The sequence below is a fragment of the Leucopleurus acutus genome (assembly GCF_964270905.1).
Source record: "Leucopleurus acutus genome assembly, chromosome: 3".
NCBI classification, from domain to species: domain Eukaryota; kingdom Metazoa; phylum Chordata; class Mammalia; order Artiodactyla; family Delphinidae; genus Leucopleurus; species Leucopleurus acutus.
Window position 1 is genome coordinate 75,864,362 of NC_139145.1, and position 12,531 is coordinate 75,876,892.

A 12,531-nucleotide genomic window follows, 5' to 3' on the forward strand; every position below is an offset into this window, starting at 1 on the left:
CGGAAGATGGCGGAAGAGTAAGACGCGGAGATCACCTTCCTCCCCACAGATACACCAGAAATACATATACACGTGGAACAACTCCTACAGAACACCTACTGAAGGCTGGCAGAAGACCTCAGACCTCCCAAAAGGCAAGAAACTCCCCACGTACATGGGTAGGGCAAAAGAAAAAACAGAGACAAAAGAATAGGGACGGCACCTGCACCAGTGGGAGGGAGCTGTGAAGGAGGAAAAGTTACCACACACTAGGAAGCCCCTTCGCGGGCGGAGACTGCGGGAGGCGGAGGGGGGAGCTTCGAAGCTGCGGAGGAGTGCACAGCAACGGGTGCGGAGGGCAAAGCGGGGAGACTCCCGCACAGAGGATCGGTGCCGACCGGCACTCACCAGCCCGAGAGGCTTGTCTGCTCACCCGCCGGGGCGGGCGGGGCTGCGAGCTGAGGCCGGAGCGCAGGGAGAGGACTGGGGTTGGCTGCTTGAACATAGCCTGAAGGGGTTAGTGCACCACAGCTAGCCGGGAGGGAGTCCGGGGGAAAAAGCCTGCACCTGCCGAAGAGGCAGGAGACTTTTCCTTCCCTCTTTGTTTCCTGGGGCGTGAGGAGAGGGGTTTAAGAGCGCTGCTTAAAGGAGCTCCAGAGACGGGCGCGAGCCGCAGCTGAAAGCGCGGACCCCAGAGACGGGCGCGAGCCGCGGCTGAAAGCGCGGAATCCAGACACGGGCGCGAGCCGCGGCTGAAAGCGCGGAATCCAGAGACGGGCGCAAGCCGCGGCTAAAAGCGCGGACCCCAGAGGCGGGCGGGAGACGTTAAGGCTGCTGCTGCCGCCACCGAGGGGCCTGTGTGCGAGCACAGGTCACTCTCCACACCCCTCTTCCGCGGAGCCTGTGCAGCCCGCCACTGCCAGGTTCCCGGGATCCAGGGACAACTTCCCCGGGACAGCGCACAGCGCGCCTCAGGCTGGTGCAAAGTCACGCCGGCCTTTGCCACCGCAGGCCCGCCCCGCACTCTGTGCCCCTCCGTCCCCGCCGGCCTGAGTGCGCCAGAGCCCCCAATCAGCGGCTCTTTTAACCCCATCCTGTCTGAGCAAAAAAACAGACGCCCTCCAGCGACCTACACGCAGTGGCAGGGCCAAATCCAAAGCTGAGCCCTGGGAGCTGTGAGAACAAAGAAGAGAAAGGGAAATCTCTCCCAGCAGCCTCAGAAGCAGCGGATTAAAGTTCCACAATCAACTTGATATACCCTGCATCTGTGGAATACCTGAATAGACAACCAATCATCCCAAATTAAGGAAGTGGACTTTAGGAGCAAGATCTATGATTTTTTCCCCTTTCCTCTTTTTGTGAATGTGTATGTGTATGCTTCTGTGTGAGATCTTGTCTGTACAGTCTTGCTTCCACCATTTGTCCTAGGGTTCTATCCGTCCATGTTTTTTTTCAATTTTTTTCTTAATAATTAATTTTAATAACAATATTATACTTTACCTTCGTTCTTTCTTTCTTTCTTTCCGTCCTTCCTTCCCTCCTTTAGACAACGAATCATCCCAAATTGAGGAGGTGGTCTCTGACAGCAAGATTTAGGATTTTTCCCCATTTACCTCTTTTAGTGAGGGTGTATGTGTATGCTTTTGTGTAAGATTTTGTCTGTATAGCTTTGCTTCCAACATTTGTCCTAAGGTTCTTTCCGTCCCTTTTTTTTTTTTCTAAATAAGAATTTTTTAATTCAATAACTTTATTATACTTTATTTTATTTTTACTGTATCTTTTCTTTGTCTTTTTTCCTTCTTTCCCTCCTTCCTTCCTTCCTCCCTCCCTCCCTCCTTTCTTTCCTTCTTGCCTTCTTTCCTTCTTTGCTTTCTTTCTTTCTTCCTTCCTTCCTACCCTCCTTTCCTTCTTTCTTTCCTCATACTTCTACTAATTCCCTCTACTTTTTCTCCCTTTTATCCTGAGCCGTGTGGATGAAAAGCTTTTGGTGCTCCAGCCAGGAGGCAGGGCTCTGCCTCTGAGGTAGGAGAGCCAATTTCAGGACACTGATCAACAAGAGACCTCCCAGCTCCACATAATATCAAACGGCGAAAATCTCCCAGAGACCTCCATCTTAACACCAGCACCCAGCTTCACTCAACGACCAGCAAGCCACAGTGCTGGAAAACCTATGCCAAACAACTAGCAAAACAGGAACACAACCTCACCCATTAGCAGAGAGGCTGCCTAAAATCATAATAAGGCCACAGATACCCCCAAACACACCACCAGACGTGAACCTGTCCACTAGAGAGACAAGATCCAGCCTCATCCACCACAACACAGGCACTAGTCCCCTCCACCAGGAAGCCTACACAACCCACTGAACCAACCTTAGCCACTGGAGACAGACATCAAAAACAGGAGGAACTACGAACCTGCAGCCTGCAAAAAGGAGACCCCAAACACAGTAAGATAAGCAAAATGAGAAGACATAAAAACACACAGCAGATAAAGGAGCAAGATAAAAATGCACCAGACCTAACAAATGAAGAGGAAATAGGCAGTCTACCTGAAAGAGAATTCAGAATAATGATAGTAAGGTTGATCCGAAATCTTGGAGATAGAATGGACAATAGATTGGACAAAATGCAAGAATCAGTTAACAGGGACCTAGAAGAACTAAAGATGAAACAAGCAACGATGAACAACACAATAAATGAAATTAAAAGTACTCTAGATGGGATCAATAGCAGAATAACTGAGGCAGAAGAACGGATAAGTGACCTGGAAGATAAAATAGTGGAAATAACTACTGCAGAGCAGAATAAAGAAAAAAGAATGAAAAGAACTGAGGACAGTCTCAGAGACCTCTGGGACAACATTAAACGCACCAACATTCGAATTATAGGGGTTCCAGAAGAAGAAGAGAAAAAGAAAGGGACTGAGAAAATATTTGAAGAAATTATAGTTGAAAACTTCCCTAACATGGGAAAGGAAATAGTTAATCAAGTCCAGGAAGCACAGAGAGTCCCATACAAGATAAATACAAGGAGAAATACGCCAAGACACATATTAATCAAACTGTCAAAAATTAAATACAAAGAAAGCATATTAAAAGCAGCAAGGGAAAAACACAAATAACACACAAGGGAATCCCCATAAGGTTAACAGCTGATCTCTCAGCAGAAACCCTACAAGCCAGAAGGGAGTGGCAGGACATACTGAAAGTGACGAAGGAGAAAAACCTGCAGCCAAGACTACTCTACCCAGCAAGGATCTCATTCAGATTTGATGGAGAAATTAAAACCTTTACAGACAAGCAAAAGCTGAGAGAGTTCAGCACCACCAAACCAGCTTTACAACAAATGCTAAAGGATCTTTTCTAGGCAGGAAACACAAGAGAAGGAAAAGACCTATAATAACGAACCCAAAACAATTTAGAAAATGGGAATAGGAACATACATATCAATAATTACCTTAAATGTAAATGGACTAAATGCTCCCACCAAAAGACACAGATTAGCTGAATGGATACAAAAACAAGACCCTTATATATGCTGTCTACAAGAGACCCACTTCAGACCTAGAGACACATACAGACTGAAAGTAAGGGGATGGAAAAAGATATTCCATGCAAATGGAAGCCAAAAGAAAGCTGGAGTAGCAATTCTCATATCAGACAAAATAGACTTTAAAATAAGGACTATTAAAAGAGACAAAGAAGGACACTACATAATGATCAAGGGATCGATCCAAGAAGAAGATATATCAATTGTAAATATTTATGCACCCAACATAGGAGCACCTCAATACATAAGGCAAATACTAACAGCCATAAAAGGGGAAATCGACAGTAACACATTCATAGTAGGGGACTTAAACACCCCACTTTCACCCATGGACAGATCATCCAAAATGAAAGATGGACTTAATTGATATTTATAGGACACTCCATCCAAAAACAACAGAATACACATTTTTCTCAAGTGCTCATGGAACATTCTCCAGGATAGATCATATCTTAGGTCACAAATCAAGCCTTGGTAAATTTAAGAAAATTGAAATTGTATCAAGTATCTTTTCTGACCACAACGCCATGAGACTAGATATCAATTACAGGAAAAGATCTGTAAAAAATACAAACACATGGAGGCTAAACAATACACTACTTAATAATGAAGATATCACTGAAGAAATCAAAGAGGAAATCAAAAAATACCTAGAAACAAATGACAATGGAGACACAACGACCCAAAACCTGTGGGATGCAGCAAAAGCAGTTCTAAGGGGGAAGTTTATAGCAATACAAGCCCACCTTAAGAAGCAGGAAACATCTCGAATAAATAACCTAACCTTGCACCTCAAGCAATTAGAGAAAGAAGAACAAAAAAACCCCAAAGCTAGCAGAAGGAAAGAAATCATAATAATCAGATCAGAAATAAATGAAAAAGAAATGAAGGAAACAATAGCAAAGATCAATAAAACTAAAAGCTGGTTCTTTGAGAAGATAAACAAAATAGATAAACCACTAGCCAGACTCATCAAGAAAAAAAGGGAGAAGACTCAAATCAATAGAATTAGAAATGAAAAAGGAGAGGTAACAACTGACACTGCAGAGATAAAAGAGATCATGAGAGATTACTACAAGCAACTCTATGCCAATAAAATGGACAATCTGGAAGAAATGGACAAATTCTTAGAAATGCACAACCTGCCAAGACTGAATCAGGAAGAAATAGAAAATATGAACAGACCAATCACAAGCACTGAAATTGAAACTGTGATTAAAAACCTTCCAACAAAGAAAAGCCCAGGACCAGATGGCTTTACAGGCGAATTCTATCAAACATTTAGAGAAGAGCTAACACCTATCCTTCTCAAACTCTTCCAAAATATAGCAGAGGGAGGAACACTCCCAAACTCCTTCTACGAGGCCACCATCACCTTGATACCAAAACCAGACAAGGATGTCACAAAGAAAGAAAACTACAGGCCAATATCACTGATGAACATAGATGCAAAAATCCTCAACAAAATACTAGCAAACAGAATCCAACAGCACATTAAAAGGATCATACAACATGATCAAGTGGGGTTTATTCCAGGAATGCAAGGATTCTTCAATATACGCAAATCTATCAATGTGATAAACCATATTAACAAATTGAAGGAGAAAAACCATATGATCATCTCAATAGATGCAGAGAAAGCTTTTGACAAAATTCAACACCCATTTATGATAAAAACCCTGCAGAAAGTAGGCATAGAGGGAACTTTCCTCAACATAATAAAGGCCATATATGACAAGCCCACAGCAAACATCATCCTCAATGGTGAAAAACTGAAAGCATTTCCACTAAGATCAGGAACAAGACAAGGTTGCCCACTCTCACCACTATTATTCAACATTGTTTTGGAAGTTTTAGCCACAGCAATCAGAGAAGAAAAGGAAATAAAAGGAATCCAAATCGGAAAAGAAGAAGTAAAGCTGTCACTGTTTGCAGATGACATGATCCTATACATAGAGAACCCTAAAGATGCTACCAGAAAACTACTAGAGCTAATCAATGAATTTGGTAAAGTGGCAGGATACAAAATTAATGCACAGAAATCTCTGGCATTCCTATATACTAATGATGAAAAATCTGGAAGTGAAATCAAGAAAACACTCCCATTTACCATTGCAACAAAAAGAATAAAATATCTAGGAATAAACCTACCTAAGGAGACAAAAGACCTGTATGCAGAAAATTATAAGACACTGATGAAAGAAATTAAAGAGGATACAAATAGATGGAGAGATATACCATGTTCTTGGATTGGAAGAATCAACATTGTGAAAATGACTCTACTACCCAAAGCAATCTATGGATTCAATGCAATCCCTATCAAACTACCACTGGCATTTTTCACAGAACTAGAACAAAAAATTTCACAATTTGTATGGAAACACAAAAGACCCCGAATAGCCAAAGCAATCTTGAGAACGAAAGAAGGAACTGGAGGAATCAGGCTCCCTGACTTCAGACTATACTACAAAGCTACGGTTATCAAGACGGTATGGTACTGGCACAAAAACAGAAAGATAGATCAATGGAACAGGATAGAAAGCCCAGAGATAAACCCATGCACATATGGACACCTTATCTTTGATAAAGGTGGCAGTAATGTACAATGGAGAAAGGACAGCCTCTTCAATAAGTGGTGCTGGGAAAACTGGACAGGTACATGTAAAAGTATGAGATTAGATCACTCCCTAACACCATACACAAAAATAAGCTCAAAATGGATTAAAGACCTAAATGTAAGGCCAGAAACTATCAAACTCTTAAGAGGAAAACATAGGCAGAACACTCTATGACATAAATCACAGCAAGATCCTTTCTGACCCACCTCCTAGAGTAATGGAAATAAAAACAAAAATAAACAAATGGGACCTAATGAAACTTCAAAGCTTTTGCACAGCAAAGGAAACCATAAACAGGACCAAAAGACAACCCTCAATATGGGAGAAAATATTTGCAAATGAAGCAACCGACAAAGGATTAATCTCCAAAATTTACAAGCAGCTCATGGAGCTCAATAACAAGAAAACAAACAACCCAATCCAAAAATGGGCAGAAGACCTAAATAGACATTTCTCCAAAGAAGATATACAGACTGCCAACAAACACATGAAAGAATGCTCAACATCATTAATCATTAGAGAAATGCAAATCAAAACTACAATGAGATATCATCTCACACCAGTCAGAATGGCCATCATCAAAAAATCTAGAAACAATAAATGCTGGAGAGGGTGTGGAGAAAAGGGAACACTCTTGCACTGCTGGTGGGAATGTGAATTGGTTCAGCCACTATGGAGAACAGTATGGAGGTTCCTTAAAAAACTACAAATAGAACTACCATATGACCCAGCAATCCCACTACTGGGCATATACCCTGAGAAAACCAAAATTCAAAAAGAGTCATGTACCAAAATGTTCATTGCAGCTCTATTTACAATAGCCCGGAGATGGAAACAACCTAAGTGCCCGTCATCGGATGAATGGATAAAGAAGATGTGGCACATATATACAATGGAATATTACTCAGCCATAAAAAGAAACGAAATTGAGCTATTTGTAATGAGGTGGATAGACCTAGAGTCTGTCATACAGAGTGAAGTAAGTCAGAAAGAAAAAGACAAATACCGTATGCTAACACATATATATGGAATTTAAGAAAAAAAAATGTCATGAAGAACCTAGGGGTAAAGCAGGAATAAAGACGCAGACCTCCTAGAGAACGGACTTGAGATTATGGGGAGGGGGAAGGGTGAGCTGTGACAGGGCGAGAGAGAGTCATGGGCATATACACACTAACAAACATAGTAAGGTAGATAGCTAGTGGGAAGCAGCCGCATGGCACAGGGATATTGGCTCGGTGCTTTGTGACAGCCTGGAGGGGTGGGATAGGGAGGGTGGGAGGGAGGGAGACGCAACAGGGAAGACATATGGGAACATATGTTTATGTATGACTGATTCACTTTGTTATAAAGCAGAAACTAACACACCATTGTAAAGCAATTATACCCCAATAAAGATGTTAAAAAAAAAAAAAATATGTTCTACCATATTTTTATACAACTACCACTATTGTATTTAACATCATTATTTTGTCAGAAATATAGATAGACCAAGACACAAGTTAAAAACTATACCAGAACTAAAATTTTTTCCTCTCTATGAATGAATGCTATAAAATAAGAATATTTACTGTAAAATCATGTTAGTATAAAATAAGGAAGCTGTTTGTAAAATTATGCTCATGACTTTGGTGTTGCCTTCCTAACAAGGACTGTGACAACAAATCTTCCCTCCCCTGAAACATACAAAAACTTTCATGTTCTGGCCTTCTTACAATAAAATGCTTTAAAATTTAACATGGCTAAAATCAGTGAATTGCAGAGAGGTGAGTGCTAGTGTACATAAATGTAGAATCAGAGTATTTTTTTCCTTAAGGCTGGAATAGGAAAATTGACATTTACAATTGGAGATTCCAACACACGTCTCTTAGTCAACAATAAAACAAGTAGGTAGAAAGTCAGTAAAGATGTAAATCACCTGAACAACACCATCAATCAGTTGGACCTAAATAACATTTATAGGACACTGATTCCAAAATAATAATATTGTTTTCAGGTGCACATAAAATATTCACCAAGATAAGCCATACTCTAGACAAATAATAAAGTTAAAAGAATAAAAATCATAAAGAGGGGCTTCCCTGGTGGCGCAGTGGTTGAGAGTCCGCCTGCCGATGCAGGGGACACGGGTTCGTGCCCCGGTCCGGGAGGATCCCACATGCCGCGGAGCGGCTGGGCCCGTGAGCCATGGCCGCTGAGCCTGCGCGTCCGCATTGGGAGAGGCCACAGCAGTGAGAGGCCCGCATAACGCAAAAAAAAAAAAAAAAAAAAAAAAAAAAAAACAAAAAATCATAAAGAGTATGCATATGGATCATAAAGAAAACTAATGAAAAGATACCTGGAAACCCCCAATTGTTCAGAAATTAAACAATGTACTTCTAATTAAACCATAGGTTAAAGGTGAAATTTCAAGGGAAATTTAAAACATTTTAAACTCAAAGAAAATAAAATATATCATATTTATAAGATGTAGCTAAAGCAGTGCTTAGAGGGATATTTATAGCATTAAATGCTTATATTAGGAAAAAAGAAAGGTCTAAATCAGTAATTTAAGCTTCCACGTTAAGAAACTAGAGAAAGAACAAAGTAAGCACAAATTCAAGAGGAAGAAATAATACAGATTAGAGCAAATGTGAATAAAAGTTAAAAAAGAAATGTAATAGAGTTATAAAAATTAATTAATCCAAAAATCTGTTCTCTGGTGGAACTGTCACATAGCCTTTAGCAAAGTGGGTAGAAATAAAAAAGAGGAAATACTAAGGATGAAGCAAGTGACGCAAATGCAAGGAGCAGAAGATCTGGGTAAAAGTCCTAACTGTGCACCTAAGAGTGGCATACCCTTAATTAGCTCACTTTATTCTTTCTGAGCTTCAGTTTCCTTACTTACAAAAAGGGGGTAAAAATAATTTTCATAGGGTAAATGCAGGGATTAAATAAAATGTTCATAAAAACTATTTAGAAAGAATAAAAATAAAGAGTCTTTATTCTGATTTGTAAGATTAACAGACTAACTGCTATCTAACACACAAATGCCACATTAACTTCAACATACCTTTAAGGTCCTTGAGGGTGTGGTATCACAGCAAAGCAAAATTCATAAATTACCATAAAAATAATTTTTGGTGGCAGTAGTAGAGCTCAAATGGGGAAAAATCATTGTACACTAATAGTAACTGGCAGGTGACTGATTGACTGATTGATTGATTTTTTAGTAACTGGCTTTTGGTAAGTTTTCTCTTCAAGGAAAAAAGTGAAAGGAAAAAAGTAGGTCAACAATACAAATAAGGAACTTTTCCTAAAAGAAATACAACCCCTGGCAGAAGTACCTTTTTGCAGATTTTTTCAAAGTTGATATCATCACCAAGAGCAGATTTAGTTACTATATCAGGTTTCAACTCCTGTAAAAGAATAAAACAAACTAATTTTAGTTATGAGCCTTATTTTAAACTGTCATTATTATATGAGAAATTCCTTCCCATGTTGTGCTTTAAAGAAATCCATTATTTAAAGAAACTACTACTTATTTTAATGACATTTCAGGACATTGGCAATTCTATCAATTTAAAAAGAAATGTAGAGATTTACAGAGAAACACATATATATATATATTTTTTTTCGGTACGCGGGCCTCTCAGCGTTGTGGCCTCTCCCGGTGTGGAGCAGAGGCTCCGGACGCGCAGGCTCAGCGGCCATGGCTCACGGGCCCAGCTGCTCCACGGCAAATCTGGGCTTCCCTGGTGGTGCGGTGGTTGAGAGTCCGCCTGCCGATGCAGGGAACACAGGTTCGTGTCCCGGTCCGGGAAGATCCCACATGCTGTGGAGCGGCTGGGCCCGTGAGCCATGGCCGCTGAGCCTGCGCGTCCGGAGCCTCTGCTCCGCACCGGGAGAGGCCACAACACTGAGAGGCCCGTGTACCGAAAAAAAAAAAAAAAAAAATCTAACCCACAAAACACTTTTCTATTATGGAAGGAATTAACCCATATTTATTTTAGAAAGTTAAAAAACACTGAAAAACAGAAAGAAAAATAAGTAAAATTACCAGTAATGTTTACATGGTTATAATTTTATTATACACCCTTCTACAAGCTTCTTTAAAAGAATTTAAGTTTGATATGCATTCCACTAAGGGAATGAAGGATGACTTTAGATCATATGAAAATGCAATTTTTCTACATTAATAGTTATCAAGTTATTCTAATACGCATAAAAAAATGAACTTTTTTTTATTATTGTCTAGAAGAAAGCTAAATAGAAAAATCAGTTGATTTTAAAACAACACTGAGTGACAGTAAGGTGGATATGTGATGTGACAAAACTGCAAACATTAAGTGAAAATGATATTTAAATTATACTTTAAACAAAAACAGGACCATAGTATTTTGTAAACTAGCTTTATTTAATAACAGGGCAAATGTCTATTTTTGGTTTTTTTGCTCTTATTTATTTAATCAAATTCTTATTACTGGACATTAATACATTTTCTGAGTTTTGATCTTTTTATAAATAAGAATGTGATGACTATCCTTGTACATACTGGTTTGTGTAACTCCTTCTGAAAAATTACCACAGATTCTATATTAAAGAGCTATATTGGAGTTTTGGAAGAAGAGTAGAATGGGAAAAAAATATCAAATATTGATAATGATGATCCAATGTCAAAAAGATCAGAAAGCACTGTTTCTGAGAGTAAAAACTCAATTTCATTTTGTGTACACTAATATAAATGTGAAAAATGTGTACGTAAAACAAATCCATATAAAAAGTACATAAATAATGGACTCATTTTAAAATTGTATATGTGTGTATATATAAAAAAATTCATTATGTGACATATTTTGGCTGAAAATGTCTTTAAGTTTGATGAGCTAATTTAGGAGATGGCCTCCCTTAAGCAGTTTCAAGTTAATAAAGCTATTTAAATTATAGTTAAAAATCCAGATTTTAAGACTTGCCCCACGTTTGTCAATGACTGGCTATAAGCACCTTTCTTTACTCTGTAAGACAAAAATCAGCCTAAAGAGTGAATTGGTTAAATTTTATTGCTAAAATGAACTTAAGTAAGTGCAGATGGTAATGATACTACCTAAATCTCAACCCACCCACATATTCCCTCCAAAACAATAAATTCAACAAGGAATACAAATAAAACCAAACATGAACTGTGCCCTCAGCATTATTAGTAGATAAATACCTATAAGCAGAGAAACTAACACCAAATTCAACAGCTCTCACTGCTGCTATAAGCTTATGAATTTACAGAGCCAGAGAATGAAAGACTAAGATACTAGGAGGAAAAGAAGAGAGTGGAGTGAAGGACATGCATTAATGACAGACAAAAAGCTCCACAAGAAAGCAAAAAGTACTACAAAAGGTCAAAGTGTTGAACACAAGTCTCAGACTTGGTAATTCACAGCACTACAGAGAAGGAAGGGCTTGAAAGTGAGTGATTTTGAAGGCGACAGCCTCAAGAAGCACTGCTTTGAGGAGAATTAGATAAATAGGGGTTGTGCACTTCCCTTTAGGGATAACAGTGTAGGTAAAGGAAAGAAAGAGAAATTAAGGACCCTACAGAGACAAAAGAAAATACATGTAAACCAAGTCCTCCTTCTCATTATCCGCTAAAAAAATGTCACTTTGCCATACTGACATAAGGTGGGCCCTGTATAAGAAACGTCTACAGTTCAGAAAAGAAAAAAAAGTCAAATTCATATAAAATTAATTTAAGAAGAAAAAAGAAAACATAAATCAAAATATTTTATCTGATTCTCTCCTAAAAACTAAACATCAAAAAGACAACTGTAACATAACCCTGCAAACTTCATTAGGGAGCCTCAAACAAGTAGTTGGGGCCTATAACAAAAAAACTTGCAAAATGAGAAATTAAAACACTGTAGAAGAGAAACAGGTAAAACACAGAAGTGCATCAACAGTTGATAAAGCTTAGGAAATAAAATGCAAGAAAAGAAAACCTATCTCAGAAAGAGAGAACAGATTTAAAGAAAAATTCAATAAGGAACACTGAAGAAAGGCAAGAAAACACTGAAGAAAGACAAGAAAATGAAAAAAAGATAAAGAAAAAGGACAGAAAGAAAATGGCAAAGGATAATCCCACATACATGTAATTGGAGTCTCTGAAGGAGAAAAACAATAGACAAAAGCCAGTACTTAAAACTATAGTTCTAAAACAACTTTCTGGAAAAAAACAACCAGAGAATTTAACAAAAGGGTTTTACTATGTACCTAGCTTAAAGAGATCGGGAACAATCAATAATGAAACCCTATTCTGGTAAAACTATTAGACTTTAAAGACAAAGGAAAAAAATCTTCAGAGCTCGTGGCCAAAAAGATCAATTTAGTTATAAGGGTGAAAAAACTGAGCTGGT

The 12,531-nt window shown here is 38.9% G+C and overlaps 1 protein-coding gene across 1 annotated transcript in view; it reads right to left on the bottom strand.

The window, feature by feature from the left end:
* Window positions 1-12,531, bottom strand: part of SRFBP1 (serum response factor binding protein 1) — a 67,400-nt gene that overhangs the window by 15,631 nt on the left and 39,238 nt on the right. Inside the window, exon 4 of the mRNA XM_082836302.1 lies at window positions 9,475-9,546. Coding sequence (XP_082692428.1) covers window positions 9,475-9,546 — 72 coding nt within the window. The remainder of the gene's footprint in view (window positions 1-9,474; window positions 9,547-12,531) is intronic.